The 18,611-nt window shown below is 41.4% G+C and overlaps 3 protein-coding genes across 5 annotated transcripts in view; 1 reads left to right on the forward strand and 2 right to left on the reverse strand.

Annotated features, from left to right (window-relative positions):
• Positions 1-2,184, reverse strand: part of chka (choline kinase alpha) — a 39,312-nt gene extending 37,128 nt beyond the window's left edge. For both annotated transcript variants that reach the window (XM_034195715.1, XM_034195714.1), the window contains exons 1-2: positions 1,700-2,184; positions 20-128 (exon numbers count right to left, since the gene is read on the reverse strand). In XM_034195715.1, the coding sequence (XP_034051606.1) occupies positions 20-128; positions 1,700-1,935 (345 nt within the window). In that variant the 5' untranslated portion in view covers positions 1,936-2,184. The remainder of the gene's footprint in view (positions 1-19; positions 129-1,699) is intronic.
• A 10,638-nt stretch (positions 2,185-12,822) lies between these two features.
• Positions 12,823-15,383, forward strand: LOC117532414. Of its 2 annotated transcripts, none has more exons than XM_034195740.1 (4): positions 12,823-13,032; positions 13,879-14,073; positions 14,164-14,240; positions 14,358-15,383. In XM_034195740.1, the coding sequence occupies exons 1-4, from the start codon at positions 12,937-12,939 to the stop codon at positions 15,088-15,090; spliced, it is 1,101 nt and encodes a 366-aa protein (XP_034051631.1). In that variant the 5' UTR covers positions 12,823-12,936; the 3' UTR covers positions 15,091-15,383. The 2 variants fall into 2 exon arrangements, with proteins under 2 accessions (XP_034051631.1, XP_034051632.1); XM_034195741.1 differs by having other exon boundaries at positions 14,164-14,235.
• Positions 15,384-15,586: 203 nt separating this feature from the next.
• LOC117532413 lies at positions 15,587-18,155 on the reverse strand. Its single transcript, XM_034195738.1, has 3 exons — positions 17,414-18,155; positions 16,667-16,802; positions 15,587-16,456 (listed from the first exon to the last, which is right to left on the reverse strand). Exons 1-3 carry the CDS (start codon positions 17,995-17,997, stop codon positions 15,704-15,706), a joined length of 1,473 nt encoding a protein of 490 aa, XP_034051629.1. The 5' UTR covers positions 17,998-18,155; the 3' UTR covers positions 15,587-15,703.
• Positions 18,156-18,611: the final 456 nt, after the last annotated feature.

Here is an 18,611-nt window from a genome sequence, read left to right on the forward strand (position 1 = left end):
TAAGAGATGTGTTTCCCACCTGCAGGATGGCCCCATAGAGGCGCAGCAGGACGCTCCGCGGCTCATCCCCGACAGAGAGCTGGCTGTCGGGGAGGCTGCATAGGAAGAGCTTGTTGCTCAGACCACCCCTGCAGGACAGACGGGAATATGATTATTCATTGCAGGTAGGTAAGGCGTCCAATGGATGTTTGAAAGATATATCTTCTCATTTTTATACTACTTTATAGATTTTTATTTAATTTTTTACTTCATTCTAAAATGGAGCCACTTTCACCAAATCCAATTCCCCCCTGGATAAATAGCATATTCTAATTCTGATTGATTCATACAGTTTAAGAAAAGGATACATTTGAAAATAAATAAATCCAATTGTATTTAAATAGCCATACATCACAAGTTACCCATGGGTCTCTGGTACACCATAAACCCCTGCAGCACACAAGAAAAACTCCCAAGAAATCCCAAAGACCGGCGAATTTTTGTCTCGTAAATATTGGTGTGAACATAAAAATAATTTGTGTGGAAAATAATATGTGATTTGTAAATGTAAAACACCATCCACAAATGCATTAAAAAGATTTGCAAACTCACAAATAAATTTGCAAATGTAAAACGGATCTGCAAATACGCTAAATGTTTAAAGTTTGTCTGAAAACTCTGTGTGTGTAAAAAGACATCCACAAGCAGAGATTTGAGATTCACAAGCACATTTTTGGTTGACAAATACAAAAAGGGATTCACAAATGCCTGATCGAAAGTTGTCAATGTTACAGAGATATTCACAAATTCCTTTTGTTAATTAATTATAGTATTCACAGATCTTTTTTTTATCTGTGAAAATATTGTAAATTGCGTATTTGCAGATCCGTTTTACATTTGCAAATGTATTAAATGCATTTGTGGATGGTGTTTTACATTTACAAATCACATATTTACACACAAATATTTGTTATGTTCACACAAATATGTATGAGACAAATCTAAGCCCATACTGGTCCGATGTAGAAAACGTGTAGAACTACAATCGCAATTACCTAGTTCAATGAATGCCTATTAAAACTCAGCATAAAGTGGTTATATGGTACAACATACACGTTTATGATGCTTAAAACAGCAGCTTAAGAAAAAAAAGGAAACAATGATTGGCCACCCAGTGTTTCCCAACACCATTTGAAAAAGGGGAAGTCCAGCTTAGGGCAGAAATAACTTTGAACTATGCTATGACATGAATTAACGGGTACAATTCCAGTTAGAAAGCAAACATATTTAACAACATATAATTGCACATTTCTATATACCCTAACTCTTTCTAAATCTGCGCAGCCCTCCACTCTAAAATATATTATAATGCAGATTGTCATATACAAATTGCATTTTGTATATTTATATTTGGTGTTAATAATTGTCTTTTTTAACGTTAAATAGCTTTTTTCTTTTTGAAATAGTTATATTTGTGACCTTCTCTTAGAAGTTATTTCCCCATGTTGTTTGTGTTTGCACCACCATACACCAAGGCATTTCCTTGTATGTGTAAACGTAAACTAGATACTGAAAGGGATTCCATTGTCATAGTTTCCTGTGTAGCAGCTAAGGATCACATCACTGCACAAATGTATTATTCAGCCTCTAACGGTGAGACTGTGTAATCACTCCAACCAAATGGGCCTATTTTCACCAAACAAGCGCGTGCACACTGTACCGTATGATGGTGATGTGGAAGTGTTCCTCGGCAAGGCTCTTCCAGGCTCCATGGAGGAACTCCCGGCACCACAGATAAGCCTTGCGGCGGGTCTCCAAGTCGGGCAGCTCGAGCTGAACCAACGCCTTGCAGTCCCCCTCGGTGTCGCCCTGAACCTGCAGGGCGTTTTCGGTCACCAGCAGACCCAGAGACAAGGAGGGGGAAGAAGATACTCCGTTGATAAATTTAGTTTTCATACTGCTTTTTAGTAATAAAACGCAAATTCTGACCCCCTCTGAGCGACTAAGCTGCTCGTTATCCTCTGGCTGGTGTCGCAGGGGGATTTATTTCCGTTATCCGCAACAATTATTTTCTCTCTGTGAATGTATAAAGGACAGAGGGTTGTAGTTTTCCTTATTTTTCGTTGGAAAAATGCGAAGCTCTGTGGAGAGGTCTGATAAACAGTCTGCAGCAGGCTCCGTTTCTGTCAATGTATGCATAAAGTGTGAGGGACGAGCTGATGTAAAGGAAGAGTACGCAGGGCGGGGTCACATGACGCGTAGGGGGCATACTCTTCCCTCATTGGTCGGCTCGGACACGTCCCCGAGGCACCAAAACAAACCATATGGTGACTTCAGGGCAGGGCCGGACTGGGACAATAAGTCAGGCCGGGAATTATACACCCAGCCAGGCCACTACCAGTTTTTTGTGGCATTTTGCTGGATTTATTTGTCAATATTTACAGCGTTGCTGCCCGTAGTGATAGCCCTCTAAATCTACTACCAAAAAATAAAAATATGGAGATGGGTTACTATTTTAAAAAAATGTGCAAATCTATTTAGGAACCTATTCATGTGAACATATTTTAAGTGGGGGTGGACCTCAAATTCTATAGGGGGGTCCGGGGGCATTCTCCCCCGGTAAGATTTGTTTTTAAATGTTGGACTTAAATGCATCAATCTGGTGCACTTTGAGGGGGAAATAAAGAGAGAGACTACACCTATATGAAACAGAACTGTATACATTTAAATAATCATAAAATCCTAAGAACATGGCCATAACCAATAACATACCCAATATGAAAAAACATTGAAACTTGTTTATTTATTTGTCTTTGGTTCATTTATAGTTGTGAGTGTGTCTGTGCTCCTGAATCAGCCTCTCCTGTCTCCCCCCACTCCCTCCTCTCCCCCCTGCTCCTCTTTGAGGCAGCAGCAAAGACTAGTTTTAGCTCTCAACAAGTTTTTAAAGTTTATCTTACATTTGTTCACCTAGTTAACGTTTTTTTATTATTATTCATCTATATTTTACTAATCACTCCCCCCTCAAATGGAAATATGTGTTTACATGAATGGTGACCAAACCGTGAGACCCACTGAGAACTAAGTTAACTAGAAAATGCATTTCTTGCAGAAAATGCGTGCGAATGCTGTAAACTGTGAACATTTATGGCTGAATTTAGCTGAAAATGCAGAAAAAGCTGAATATGTTATTAGCTGAATGGTAGCTGCTTTTAGCTAAAAAAAATGCAGAAAAAGCTGAATATTTAAAAGAAAAGATTTAAAAAAGGTATAAACAACAACATGTATAGCCTTGATGTCCTGAAATAGCTGAATAATGTAATAGTTGAATGAGTTATGCAGCTGAAAGTAGGCTGGAGTTAAATATCAGATGTAAGTAGTAGTGAATTAATTTGTATTAAGATGAGAAAAGAAAGTAAAAAGGCTTGGGAAAGCAGAAGAATATTTTGACTGCAAACTTTTCGACTAAAACCATACGTCACCAATAATGTATAAAATATGTGGAACATGTTGAAGTCAGTATGAAGTCTCCATCAGACAGAAAATAATAGGCTGAGACAGTCTGTTAAAGTCCAGTCTGTCAGTGTTTGTTTCTGTTCCTGAGCACCTACTCATAACACCTGTGTGTGTGTCCAGAGATCAAAGACAACCAACTGCAGCACTGCGTCCCATAAGAATGCATTGAGTTGTATATCTGACCATTTTGCCACCCGTTCAAAAACTATGGCTAGAGAGAGAGAGAGAGAGAGAGAGAGAGAGAGAGAGAGAGAGAGAGATAGAGAGAGAGAGAGAGATGTCTGTGTTTGAGTGTGTGTTGTGTGTGTGTGTGTGTGTGTGTGTGTTGTGTGTGTGTGTGTGTGAGAGAGATTGTGTGTGTGTCTGTGTTTGAGAGTGTGTGTCTGTGTGTGAGAGTGTGTGTCTGTGTGTGTGTGTGTGTGTGTGTGTGTGTGTGTGTGTGTGTGTGTGTGTGTGTGTGTGAGAGAGATTGTGTGTGTGTCTGTGTTTGAGAGTGTGTGTCTGTGTGTGAGAGTGTGTGTCTGTGTGTGTGTGTGTGTGTCTGTGTTTGAGAGAGTGTTTGTGTTTGTGTGTGTGTGTGTGTGTGTGTGTCTGTGTCTGTGTTTGAGGAGAGTGTGTGTGTGTGTGTGTGTGTGTGTGTGTGTTTGAGAGAGTGTTTATGTGTGTGTGTGTGTGTGTGTGTGTGTGTGTGTGTGTGTGTGTGTGTGTGTGTTTGAGAGAGAGAGTGTGTGTGTCTGTCTGTCTGTCTGTGTGTGTCTGTGTTTGAAAGAGTGTGTCTGTGTGTGTGTGTGTGTGTGTTTGTGTGTGTGCCTGTGTTTGAGAGAGAGTGTGTGTGTGTGTGTGTGTGTGTGTGTGTGTGTGTGTGTGTGTGTGTATGTGTTTGAGAGAGAGAGTGTGTGTGTGTGTGGTGTGTGTGTGTGGTGTGTGTGTGTGTGTGTGTGTGTGTGGGTGTTTGAGAGAGTGTGTATGTGTGTGTGTGTGTGTGTGTGTGTGTGTGTGTGTGTGTGTGTGTGTGTGTGTGTGTGTGTGTGTGTGTGTCTGTGTTTGAGAGAGAGTGTGTGTGTGTTAGAGAGTGTGTGTGTCTGTCTGGCTGTGTGTGTCTGTGTTTGAAAGAGTGTGTCTGTGTGTGTGTGTGTGTGTGTGTGTGTGTGTGTGTGTGTGTGTGTGTGTGTGTGTGTGTGTGTGTGTGTGTGTGTGTGTGTGTGTGTGTGTGTGTGCCTGTGTTTGAGAGAGAGAGAGAGAGAGAGAGAGTGTGTGTGTGGGTGTGTGTGTGTGTGGGTGTGTGTGTGTGTGTGTGTGGTGTGTGTGTGGTGTGTGTGTGTCTGTGTGTCTGTGTGTCTGTGTGTCTGTCTGTCTGTCTGTCTGTCTGTGTGAGAGAGAGAGAGGGAGAGTGTGTGTGTGTGTGTGTGTGTGTGTTAATTGTTACAGCTCAAATGTATTGCAAAAACTTCCATGTTAAAAAAAGACTTTAAAAAGCTGAATATTTTAAAAAGTATAACATATTTTGAAAAAGTTGAAAGTTTCCCATCATGTGCTGAAAAGGCTGAATAGTTTGATATTTGAATGGTTCCTGCAGCTGAAATTAGGCTGAAGGAGTTAAATAAAGATATTAAATGTAAGTAGTAGTGATTGAATGTTTACAAACACCTGTGTGTGTAACCCAAGCCCCCAGGAAGTGCGCCGGACTCAGATGAAAATATTCGTGCTGGCCAAACGGCGGTACTACACTTCCGTTTGGTTGCCAGGCCCGGAAACACTTTTCCCCATTGACTTACATGGGGAAAGAGTGGTCTGTAAATCGTTGGATAATTTTTTTTAAACTAAATAAACTACCCAGTATGAACACTTGTATAGCCCTTATTAAAAACATTCGTTCCTCAAGTTGTAATAATGTGCTAATAACGTTATTCTGAGAGTTATTTCCCTCTGCATTATGAACGTGCATCTAACCCACGGGACCGCGCCGCCCGGCACGTTCATGTTACGTGTCCCGACCAATCAGAGCACACTGTGCTCACAGGGATGGTGGGGGCTGGAGCTATTGGAGCTACAACGAGCCGTTAAAGGCAGAGAGTGAAATTCAGTGAATAGGCTACAATACACGTAGTTTAGAGAGATGCTGTTTGAGAAACCAATGTGAGTTGCGTTTATCTTTACCCATGGATGCACAATACGAACGGACCCATATCGTCTTACTGCCACCCCACGGAGCTCTAATAATGGATATATTGCACATGTTTGCTGTAATTCATTATCATACTACATGGGCTGTATGATTAAATCTTGTACCGTAAATGTTGTATTAAATAAAGTTAATATTACTTATTATTATAAGTATATATATATATATATGTAGGCCTATATATTATATATATATATATATATATATATATATATATATATATATATATATATATATATATACAGTGCAATCATTCTTTCATGCTAAATGAAGCTCTGTTGGATATCACTAGATCCTGTTACAGCGTAATATAAGTACATAACGATTGATGTGTACATTAGCATAATTACTAGCTAGCCGCTAGCTGCCGCCTCGTTAATATCAAATCCATCATAATAACAAATCATTACCATGCTGTCATGAACGTGCGGTGCTGTTACGTGTACGCAAATTGACGTGCTTGATGTGAACGAGCATTTTGGTTAAAGTTGCGCATGCGCTATGAGCGCACATACGGGTACTTCTCAGGCATGCCGGGTAATCTGTGACGTTTCGCTCTCTCAAAAGTTGGGCCATTTTATCATCATGCGCTAATGAGCAACTCTCATAGGAATGAATGAGGCCCCGCCTCCCACGCTGTATCCAGTTCTTATTATACATCCATGGTGTAACCCCAGAGATCAAAGGTTTCCATGGTGTCTGCTCTGATTGGATGATGTGACTCACGTGTGTGTGGCTCCAATCTGCCCAGCAACACCATGACAACCAACTGCAGCACTGAGTCCCATAAGAATGCATTGAGGATTATATCTGACAATTTTGCCACCTGTTCAAAAACTATGGCTCTTATCAAAAAATGAGCAGACCGTGAGCATCAGGGAACCCCAATGAACTGATATATGTTTGTTTTTTGGGTTTTGTGTGTAAAATGTGGAGATGGGAGCAGTTTGTCTAAAGTGTACTTCTCTGCTCTGAAGAAAGATCCAGAACAATTTAACATGGGAATCCATTGGGAGCTAGCTGGACTTTTTCTCTCTTCATGCCCTCAAGAGGCATTTTGTTTAATATTTTTTCTTATTTTATTTTAATTTTCCAAGCTAGGAGAGGTTTTCCTACGTTTTTCATGAAGAAATATGTCTGAGGAGTGTAGGGTTTGGGAATTATGGCAAGTTTAAAACATTTTTGGGGGAGAATTTCAGGCACTGCTGCACTCTGTTTTGAGATCAAAGCACTCTAGAGTTAACGAGCTGCTCCATCAACTCGAATGTTAAGATCTGGAAAAGGCCTCTCTACCAAGCTCCAAACTAAATTCAATATCTCAAAAAGTTGAAAAGATATCAAAAATCTTTTATACAAGTTTTATAGCTGAAGGTATTGTGATCATTTGAAAGTTGGAATGAAGTGTCTGGCTGAAATTATGTGGAAGGAGATGCATTTGGCGCAAAGTGTAGGAAAAGTGGATTTCAAGGCATCTCCCATTGACTTCAATGTTAAAAAAAGAGTTTAAAAAGCTGAATATTTCAAAAAGTATGAAATATTTTGAAAAAGTTGAAGGTTTCCCATCGATTCCTGAACAGGCTGAATAGTTTAATATTTGAATGGTTTCTGTAGCTGAAAATAAGCTGAAGTTATGGAGAGCCAAAGTATTGGCTGAAAGTTTAAGGGGAAGAATAAAGATTTGAAGTACTATAGTGGAATGCTGTAAACAGCATTCGCACTAACTATCTAAACACTCAGCAGAGTCCTTTACCTCACCTGAGCTGTAGTTATCAGTCTCTCAGTCTGACAGGAGAGGACTCTCCTCCACCTTGTTGTTGAAACAGCTCCTTATATCCGTTAGCACAGCTAGCTAGCACCAGATGCTAACAACAACAATAGCCTACACGTAACCGGTGCGCGCGCTTTCTCTCTCTCGCTCGCGCCACACATACACACACCCTCCCGAGCTTGAATGACACACAGAGACCAATCGAGGGCATTAGTGTATGGTCTGTATGAAAGTGGCCATGTCGGCAGGCCACATCATGTACAGCCAGTCACCCTCTGTGAGGCGGAGTCAGACCCACATTTGCGCAGCGTTGCGTTCACAATACATACATTAAAAAAATCCTCAGGCCAGCAGGCCACCTAGCAGGCCAGGCCATCGGGAAACCTCCCGGTGCTCCCGATGGCCAGTCCGGGCCTGCTTCAGGGACTATCAACAGACCAATTCAGATTCTAAACACTGCAGCAGAGGGGTACACAGATCTTCTTCTTGAATAAAAGTAGAAGTACCAGAGTGTAGGAATACTCTCTAAGAAGTCCTGCATTAAAAATTGTTACTCAAGTAAAAGTAGACAAGTATTAGCATCAACATGTACATAAATTATCAAAAGTAAAAGTAGCCATTGTGCAGTTTGGTCCATTTCAGAATAATATATATGACATGTTTTATAATGATTGATCATGAAAGTGTTCTCAAAGCTGGTGAAGGTGCAGCTAGTTTGAATGACTTTGTATACTGCAGGGTAGCTTGTGAGTTTACTCCAGGTGGAACTAAATTCTGATTTAACACTTGATTAGTGTGAATGCTGTTCAACAGCTTTCACACTATTGTTCTTCTGTTCTTTAATTAGTGAATGCTGTTCAACAGCTTTAACACTATTGTTCTTCTGTTCTTTAATTAGTGAATGCTGTTCAACAGCTTTCACACTATTGTTCTTCTGTTCTTTAATTAGTGAATGCTGTTCAACAGCTTTAACACTATTGTTCTTCTGTTCTTTAATTAGTGAATGCTGTTCAACAGCTTTAACACTATTGTTCTTCAAATCTTTATTAGTGCAAATTATGTTCAACAGCCTTCAACTATAAGACTTCTTCTTCTTCTACTTATTTCAGTTCTTCTGTACATTTTTTGGCTGCAATAACTTCAGCATACTTTCAGTTCCAGAAACCATTCAGACAGTGGCGGCTGGTGCATTTTTCTCCAGGGGGGGCTCTACCAAAATGTAAGCAAACGTATACACAAACTCAAACATCTGTCGTATTGCAACGCAGGGCTAGCTCAAAGGCACACAGCACTTGATACAGTCTATTATTTGAGTGCCTGTTTTTGTCATCCTCCTTATTATGCTTACTGATCCCTATCCTGTAGCCTTCATTGGACAGCTGTGTTTACTTTCCTAAACATGGCTAGTCGTATAGCATCATCCATGTGGACACTAGTTTGTTCATGGTTTTTTCTGATATGTGCTGATATATGATCCATGCTGGGTCTGGTCCATAGACTGGTCTGATCCTGACGTTTGAAAAGGGAGGCAGGGGAAGCTAATATAGCACTGGTGTTGCTACAGGTAGTTATAGCCTTCTTGCTAAACCAGCTCCTTGAAAAAGAGCAGGTATACTGCCTTCCTAGTCTGTCATTAACTCCTGCCTATGTCAGGCTGATCTGGTCCGAGCTCTTTTACGACCCGTTCACACGGCGGCGTGCGTTGAAGCTTGCCGGCGGGCGTGTCTGAAACTCGAACAACAACCAATCACATGAATCTCCCGCCCCTGACACACAAGCAGCGGTTTGATTGGCTAAAGCTTGTACTGGCATATGATTCGATTGGCTGACGCTCCTGCCGAGGCTTCAAAAGTTGAACATTGCTCAACTTTTCCCGCGAGCCATGCCAGCAAAGCTCCGCGTCGCTTCCCACAATGCAGTTCGGCAAAAAGTGACGTCACCCCATTCAAAGTGAATGGTGAAGCTGTGTGGACGGGCCGTAACTCTCAGCTTTCCCTCCAGTGTCCTCCTCTCAAAGGATGTTTCTTAAAGTGATTGAACATCATTTTCCTTCTCCATATTCGCTATCTAGTTTTGTTTACACTCCGTCTCCGTCTAACTCTCTCTCACTCAAACGTCAATCACTCACTCTGGCGCTCCTGCTGCCCCCTAGTTGTTGGCGGTGTCAACAGCTGCTTTGGGCGCAGTTTGGTGCACCCCGAGCTGCTCCTATCTGTTGCATTGAAGAGGTGCGGACTGCACAGGCACCACTTATAACGAGAGTCAATAAAGTGGTGCAAGATGGCGTATTTACCCGAAAGTAAATGGGTCTCCTCGACAAAAAAGCAACGGGATTTCCCCATAGGATTTTAGAAAATAGCTCGAAATAAGGTCTGTGGAAAACGAACCATGCACGTTTTGTTCAGCCGGATAATATCCACATGTCTACCCTACTTTTATTATTTTCAAATCATAAATCTAATCACCAGAAGCAAAATGCGAACGTTATGCTATAAACATTTCAGACACGTAAACTCTTCAAAAATCACCAGTGGGGTCACTGCAAGGCAAGGCAAGTTTATTTATATAGCACCTTTCAACACAAGGCGATTCAAAGTGCTTTACAAAAAATGAAAGACATTAAGAAAATGGCAAGTTAAAAGTTACAGTGCAGTTTAAGATGTGAATAGTTCAATTAAAAGCAGCGACAAAAAGAAAAGTCTTCAGCCTGGATTTAAAAGTAGTCAGAGTTGCTGCGGACCTGCAGGTTTCTGGGAGTTTGTTCCAGATATTTGGAGCATAATAACTGAACGCTGCTTCTCCATGTTTAGTTCTGACTCTGGGACAGAAAGCTGACCAGTCCCTGATAGTGTTGTCACGATACCAACATTTTGGTTTCGATACCGATACCAAGTCAAGCATTGCGATCCCGATTATTTTTCGATACTTTTCTTAAAAAAAGGGAAACAGTCTTAAATGTAATTATTGTGCTTTATTTCACACCAGAACCATAACCATAACACAAACTTTTAAACAATGAGAACAATAAACAAAATAAATTACAAGAATTCGTATTAAATAAAATTAAGCATCATCTCAAACAACTTTTTTGTTTTATAAAATATAATTTTTTTTATATTTTATTAACATGTAATATTACAGTAATATAAATAATTATTGACTAAATGTATATTGCAGATGTTGCCATATTAGACAGTTATCATTGCCATTAATTGCCTCGTCAAACTACGAAAACGTTCGTTTGTCACAAAATAAATTACACTGGTTTGACTTAGATTTGAGGACATGGGCTTGAGCATGATGTAATTATGTTATCTATCACAGGGGTTCCCAACCCCCGGTCCGCGGACCGGTACCGGGCCGCGGAGGTGTTACTGCCGGGCCGCGAAATAGCTGTGAGTTTATCGTAATATTTGCAGAATTATAAATATATACAAATATTTTATCATAATATTTTTTTCAAAAAGTGTTTAATGTTCGCACCTATACCAGTCATATTATTTCATCCAGTAGCCTAGTTAATCTTTCACCAGATAACCGTTGAAAATGGCTGTTATGATGTTCCGAGGGATTCGGCGGCTCAGCCTCGTCTCAGCCTCTTGTGCGCACGAGAAAGTTACCGGTGTGCCAAGTAGGAAGAGGAGCGCACGGGAGACAACCGTTTAATTGCAGACTGTTATGTTTATGTGGGGAAATGGCAGTTCATACATTATTTGAGATATATTTCAAACTCGGACTTCATTTTAAGGACATGTCGGCCAGGGGTGTAGAGCTATATGTTTATTTTATTAGTTTTTCTTTTTAATGACTGATTTTAAATGCCATTTTCTTAATGTCTTTCATTTTTTTGTAAAGCACTTTGAATTGCCTTGTGTTGAAAAGTGCTAGGCTATATAAATAAACTTGCCTTGCCTTTGTTTAAGCACCGGATTGGCAAAACAGGAGAGTAAACCAGTCTGCCTTGATCTATGAATTCCTGTCCGGGACTCTCACGGTATCTGCTGCCCGCAGCTGTTTTATTTAAGGAAAACCCCCTTCACTTCATGAAATGGCTGCAGGCAGCATCAGGAGGCAGCGGGACGTGTCACTCCGCTTCTGAGAAGTGCAGCACCAGAGCGCCGAGAGCTGTGCCTTTTTACGCACCGCCTTCGCTGTGTTTACCTTCATCAGAACAGCGAGTGACTGCAGGCTGCTACCCACACACACCTCTACACACATCTCTACACACATCGAACTGCCCGATGACTCCCCCTTTTATTAGTTTTATGAAGGAGATGTCCAGTCACCAAGGCGCATGGTGTGTGTGTGTGTGTGTGTGTGTGTGTGTGTGTGTGTGTGTGTGTGTGTGTGTGTGTGCGTGTGTGTGTGTGTGTGTGTGTGTGTGTGTGCTCGTGCCTGTCCGCCACCGGCATTTGTTTTCAAATGACCATGAACAGTAATTTACACACATCTGGCTAACTCCTATAGGTAGCCTATATATTGGTGTTCCCAAAATAAATTAGTTTAATCTTAATCTCGATGTAGTGCTAAATGCTGTCGGACGTGCACCGGAACGAACGTCACTATCATAATATCTTCTGAAAACAAATGCCAGTGACACACACACACACACACACACACACACACACACACACACACACACACACACACACACACACACACACACACACACACACACACACACACACACACACACACACACACACACACACACACACACACACACACACACACACACACACACACACACACACACACACACACACACACACACACACACACACACACACACACACACACACACACACACACACACACACACACACACACACACACACACCTCTCCTTCATAATGTGCCTTCACCTCGTTTTCCCATCACTGGATTATCCGTAAATCATACAAACAAAACCAAAACGTTGATTTATCTGTGTTCTCGTTTTGGTTTAAAAAATGAATAACGTCGGTTTTTTGGTTTTCCGAAAAACAAAAAAATGACACCGGTTATTTTTTAAACGTTGTTAATATGTTTTGGATGCATTGTTCTAGTATTTGTTCAGGCTGTTACATAGCCTACAATTAGCCTCTGTTGCTACCTGCTGGTGAGTAAATATTAAAATCAGTTCAAATTGACAACCGGTCCGCGATTTTTCTTTAATGTAGCCTATCTGCCGGTCCTTGGCACAATACAGGTTGGGAACCCCTGATATTCTATCACATTCGCTAACCTGTCTGTCTTTAAATTCGTTAAACAGCTCTGGATGCCGGTCGGCGGGTGCTTAGCCAAGTTTGATGTGTTGGCTCCCTTGGTTTGCAGGGATCTAAAAACATTTCTCACAGACAGGCCTCGTGAATCCGTGTATCTACCGTCCAATAGGCTACATGCACAGTCACTTCCGCATTCTACTCATAGCGGCCGATTCATTTCCTGTTTGAAAATGACGACCTTCTACACCCGCTGCCTACAAGAGCTTCCGAAATTAAAAATGTCAGATGTTCATCGGATTTGCCGGACGACTAAAGCCCCAGCCAGCAAACTCGATAAAGGCTTCAAATTATATGCTGCGTCATATATACACAACTATGAAGGTAAGAAGGTAACCGGTACTAACCAGCTAGCTTATGCTCCGGGTTACGCTAACATTAGCTGTCAAAAGCTAGGTAACGCCAGAGCCCTATAGTATAACTACTATTATTATTATTATTATTATACTACTACTATAGGGCTCTGGGTAACGCTATGTACTGTTTCTGGTGTTAATTATTTAAAACATTAGCCATTTTGCTAACAAATACTATCGTTTAATAGCCTTATAGCCTAGCCAAGGTTATCTTGTTGTTAGCCACACTGCATAATGGTATCAGCTTTTGTAAAGCAATGTTGCCATAGATGTGTTGACGTGAGTATAGATCTAACGCTGTTGCTCTGTTTTTCTTCATTCAGTGTCCAATAAAGACAGGCTGACAGGGCAGGTCAGCGTGAGAGCCTTGTGCTACAGGTCAATGCGGAAGAGCGAGACAGCACACAGTTTGAGTGTAGGCAGGCAGCAATGACACTGTTCCCCCCTGTTTATTTAGTTTCAGTTCAGTTAAACATTAGTTTACCTTAAGGGAATCTCAACAGTGTCCTACTTCTCCCTGCTTTATCACAGCTGATTGGTCAGATATTATTACATTGATTATGGATGTGTAAGTTTGGGGGTTCAAATATATAGTAAAAACTGCTTTAATACAATTTTCAAGGCATCTTAGTTTCCAAAGAAAGTTCATTGTGGTATTGTAGGGTAAGAGGGTAACACTAAGCATTCAGGAATACATGCTTCTTCTAGGATAATGGGTCAGTAAAAATAACCAATAATTCTACTCATAATAACCTCCTGGCTCATAGTAACAAGTGAGGTTACTAATCACTAGTATTTCTTCTCTCTTTTTTAGATAACGCTTCGTGATTCATCACCAGTGGTGCTCACGCACAACCAGTGCTCCTGTGTTGCAGGAACTGTTTTGTGCAATCACACAGTAACATTGCTGTTCCAAACAGCACACTACACTGAACTGAACATGCCAGTTGTGCCACCTGTGCATAGCTGTACTGAATCGGAACAGCAATGGCACAAGCCGCGAACAATGGTAATTTCAATGAGGTTCAAATACTTGTAATCTTTCACAGAGTTTTTGTTTTAAAGTGACTCAACGAACAGTAATTGTCTTTTCCTTAAGGGTGTGAAGCCAGGGCCCATCAACTCCATGGTCTTCACCAAGCCTGTACCAAATAGGATGGTGCAGACTGGAGTAAGGTCATTTTAGCTGGAAAATTGTGTTTCCTGTGTTTTTAAAATTCATAATTCTGGTGCTGTATTCCTAACCTTTATTGTCACATTAATGTGCTATATTGTCTTTGCCATTCTTTGTAGGAGTGGATTCTACAGAGGCATGGTGGGGCCATTACCAGATCCCTGCCTGTTCAGAGTTACGGAGGCATACTCAGCATTCAGCATTGAAGACAGGCCACTTGTGACCACAATGAACATGAGACCTGACAAGCCCCTTGTGGAAAGTGCCTTCGGGATTGTGCAGGAGGGCAGTGTTCTGTCCTATCAGATGCCTGCTTTGACGTCTCGGTACACCACACTTCACACTGACACACCACCAACACCCCACTTGCCCATAGAGGGGTATGTGATCTTGCCATGTGATTTACCGCTGGTGTGCTCAGAAGAGGAGCAACTACATATGAACAGCTTATCTGTTGATTTGGAAATGTCTCACAAAATTGAGGAGGCTACCCGTGAGCAAAGCTCTAGCTCAGAGTGGCATCTGCTCCGCAAACCCAGGGTTACTGCCTCTAGGTTTAGAGAGATTTGTCACGTCAGAGGTGAGAGCTCTGCTAACTCTCTTGCAGAGCGAATACTCAAAGGTACAAGGCAGACTGCAGAAATGAGGAGAGGTGCAGAGATGGAGCCCACAGTAGCAGCTGAATACAGTAGACTGGCAAACGTGAACTACTCCCCTTGTGGCCTTGTCATTCACCCCTCTACGCCCTGGCTTGGTGCCTCCCCTGATGGAGTTGTTTTTGACCCAACAGAATATCCCCAATTTGGCCTTGTTGAATTCAAATGTCCCAATGTCCCAAATTATGTCGACTGAAAATATGTGCAGATGGAATGTGGCTCCCCTAAGCTCAAGAAAAGCCATGCCTATTACTGGCAAGTACAGGGTCAACTTCTTGTATCTGGGATGCAGTGGTGTGATTTTGTAGTGTGGGCACAAGAGGACTACCTGGTGCAAAGAATATACACAGATCCAGAAGTGCAAAGAGCAATCAGAGAAAAAGTAGACTTTTTTTTTTACACATACATGCCGAAGTACCTGTCATTAAAAAAGTAGTGGGCACTGTAGCCATTGTTAACTCTGTAAGCAGTTAGCTGCTAGACCCTGGCTCAGCCGTCATTGTTTTTAGGAGTCAATCATGTGTTCTGAATGACAACAAAATGTGATTTCAATATTTTGTTTGATATATATCGTTTGTCACATTTCATATATGTAAATAAATATACAATTGTATTTAAAAAGACAATAAAGTGACGTGATTTGTGTAATGAATAGTAAATCAGTGCATTTGTAAGAAATCATCAACGCATTGTAATTTGCTATTTACCATTTATTCAAACAAAACACTAGCGTGTGTCAGGCAACACGGGATTACGGTGTGCTCACCCAGCTTAATCACAGCTACCTGCACAGGTGTCATCATCTTGTCTTATTTCACCCATTTCTTGACCAGTGCTTTGTTCTGATAGTTTGACAGCATACATGCTACTGCAAACAGTTGGTTGATGTTGTAGGCATGGGACAGGAGGATGACACCATCAAAAAGTTTGTTCTCTTTTATCCTCCTGATGACACGCTCCACATGAACCCTCAGTCTGGCAATGGCCTGTGTCTCCCTCACCTGATAGGCTGGCATTTGCTTCTGCTTTGACAGAAAAGGTGGGCAGTACACCTTGCATTTGCAGCAATCGCTGATCAGGAAGCCCTTATCTACCATCACTGCCATGTTGTCAGTCAACAACGCAGCTATTCCAGATTGTTTGAAAATCTCCTTGTCGCTGACAGAACCACCATACAGACTGGAAACAAATGTCACTGCGCCATGTGGGGCTATGCCAACCAGGGCTTTCATGGTGCAGTGAGATTTGTATGTAGAATACATTTCACTTTGGAGGAGGAGTGAGGATGGTGTTTGACACCTCAGCTCTGTGCAATCCAGGATCACCTGTGTGTCTGGGAAATCTTTGAATACCTCTGGGAGGTGGGCTTGAACTTCTGCAGGTGTAAGCCAGATACACTGTGACCCCAATAAAGTTGTAAGAAAACTCGTCCATGTTGCAATGATGCGGCTCACAGTGGACTGTTGTACGTTGAAACGGTTTGCAAGGTCCCTCTCTTTCAAACCCACCGACAGGAAGCAGAGAAAAAGGAAGAACTCGTCAATTGGCTGAAGCAGCTGTCTCTGGAAGATAAAAACAAAAAAAGGGTACTATATTAATGTCATGAGTGTAGCACACCATGGGAAAAACATTAAGTTGTTTTAGTTCTCTGATGTATTCAAAAAGGATTGAGTACTATAGCCTTTTAGCCTACACGAAAGCAATGAAATGTCGGAGAAACATTTTCCCTTCAGTTTGTGTTTAGATTGTGTGTTAAAAGAAACGTAGCCTACCGTTGATGGACGTGCGTGTGTAACCACTTCTTCATTCCTCTTGGCAGCTGATATCGCTCTTGTAACACGAACCATTTTATAAATGGAAGGCTCAATCAAAAACCAGAAGGCCATCAGGTGGTTATAGCTCGGGAATCTGTACACAAAAGACACATGTCAGTCATTAATTGACTCGTTAACTGTAACACATGGGCTAATGCTTTCCTCTTGTTTGCTATAATACATTACAATTCAAATAGACTGATTAAGAAGGCACTTGGTAAAGGTATAGTAATATACAGCAGTAACATGTAACAACTACATTAAAGCAGCAGTAATAATAATCTAAAACATACAGGGAACATTTTACACAGAATGACTACTTTTACTCTTCATTCTTAAGTGTGCAACTGGGAGAAACGCAGTGGATATTGACATGTACTTTTACTTTGGTAAGGTTTTGAAGATTTCCACTTGTAGTAAAGTATTATCAGTATGTTGTTAGTATTAGTATGTTTTACTCCACCACATTTAGTTAACCTTCATAGTTTCTAGTTACTTATGAAAACACATGATTTATGATTCTACATGTTCAGTTCAGGAGTATTTTTCAAACCATAGTATTTGTACTTATACTTCAGTTAAGTTGAGTAGCCTACTTATTCCAACACTGTATGCAAATAGTCAGCAGTCAAACGGCAGGTAAACAGGATTCTTTATAAGCTAACCCATCTCAAAAACTTGGATAGAATTTAGCCAAAACATTGCCTGGTAATGTTGTCGTCGGAGCCAGCAAACCGCTGTAAGCAAAACTCTCGCTGGACTCTTAACTCCTGCAGTTGCTTCTGCAGATCCTCCAATGTTTTGGAGTTGTCTTCTGTAGCTTGAGAGGACATGTCCAGTGAAGCTGGTTCAGGGGTTGAGCAGTAATCATGGTCACGGACATCGATGTGCTCTTCCTGCTCCTCCCGAGAGACTGGTTCAGTGGGCCGCTCCCTTCTCTCCCAAACACTAGCCCGCGGTGTTTGAGCAGTGAAGTGATTCCACTCAAACAGAGTTGGGACAGCACCTTTCACAAGCCTCCTACGGCCATCAAGGGTTTTTGGCTCTATTAGTTGATCCGTAGCGAAGTGACGACTGCAGACCTTGGAGTGAGAGGAGATTGTAAAGTTATCGCGTCGTATTTTAACCAGCCACTGTCTTCGCAGCTCGAGTTCGGTCGGAAAGCCATGGAAACTTAGGACGCCGTTGAATTTAGCTGACGCCGTACGAAGTGGGACACAGCAGTGCTCGGAGTAGTTCTTTACTTGTCTTTGCAAATGCTCCGTTTTGAAAATCTTCCGTCGACTCATATTTAAACCACAGATTTAAACAGTAAAACATTTGTGGACGCTCAGCTACGCAGACCAGAAGCAACCCGGAAGCGTCCGAGCAGTATAACGGCTAAGACGGAAGTACGTCTCAGACCCTAGTGCATGTAGCCTATTGTTTTTCTTTATTAAACACGTAAACGGAAGAGCGTTTGAGAGGCCTTTTTGCTTTTTACCTTACTAAATGGTCCAATGGTCCTTGGACCGAGGGGCGGGGCGAAACTCACGGAAGTGATTTCAAAATAAAAGCGGTGATAATATTATAAACAAGGTGAATTTAGCGATCACAACGAAAACGGCCAAGACACAGATTGAGCTTAGAAAATGGATGTTATTAAGGGCTGTAAATATAATAAGCCTATGTCTAAAATGGACAACATTGTTAGGAGATTTAAACTACACAGCGGTTCTGCACTGCGGTCACTCTCTAGCGTTTGTTTTTTCAAATCAGCTGCTCTTCATTCCTGCTATATTTGACGAGTGATACAAATATGTTTTACCACAAGTTCTTAAGGAAACTGACTGTTGGACTCGGTACTAGTTTGACTTCTACCAGAAATAAAATGAAGTACTTTTACTGTGTACTTTGTGAGTAA

The sequence above is a fragment of the Gymnodraco acuticeps genome, unplaced genomic scaffold (genome assembly GCF_902827175.1).
Source record: "Gymnodraco acuticeps unplaced genomic scaffold, fGymAcu1.1, whole genome shotgun sequence".
Classification (NCBI taxonomy): Eukaryota; Metazoa; Chordata; class Actinopteri; order Perciformes; family Bathydraconidae; genus Gymnodraco; species Gymnodraco acuticeps.

Excerpts from the sequence above, each read along its gene's own strand:
- LOC117532414 (XM_034195740.1), top strand. The coding sequence starts at position 12,937 with ATGTTCATCGGATTTGCCGGACGACTAAAGCCCCAGCCAGCAAACTCG. Across the intron at positions 13,033-13,878 it reads ATATATACACAACTATGAAG|ATAACGCTTCGTGATTCATC; the intron begins GTAAGAAGGTAA and ends TCTCTTTTTTAG. Across the intron at positions 14,074-14,163 it reads GGCACAAGCCGCGAACAATG|GGTGTGAAGCCAGGGCCCAT; the intron begins GTAATTTCAATG and ends CTTTTCCTTAAG.
- LOC117532413 (XM_034195738.1), bottom strand. The coding sequence starts at position 17,997 with ATGAGTCGACGGAAGATTTTCAAAACGGAGCATTTGCAAAGACAAGTA. Across the intron at positions 16,803-17,413 it reads TCCGACGACAACATTACCAG|ATTCCCGAGCTATAACCACC; the intron begins GCAATGTTTTGG and ends TTTTGTGTACAG. Across the intron at positions 16,457-16,666 it reads CACACGCACGTCCATCAACG|AGACAGCTGCTTCAGCCAAT; the intron begins GTAGGCTACGTT and ends TTTATCTTCCAG.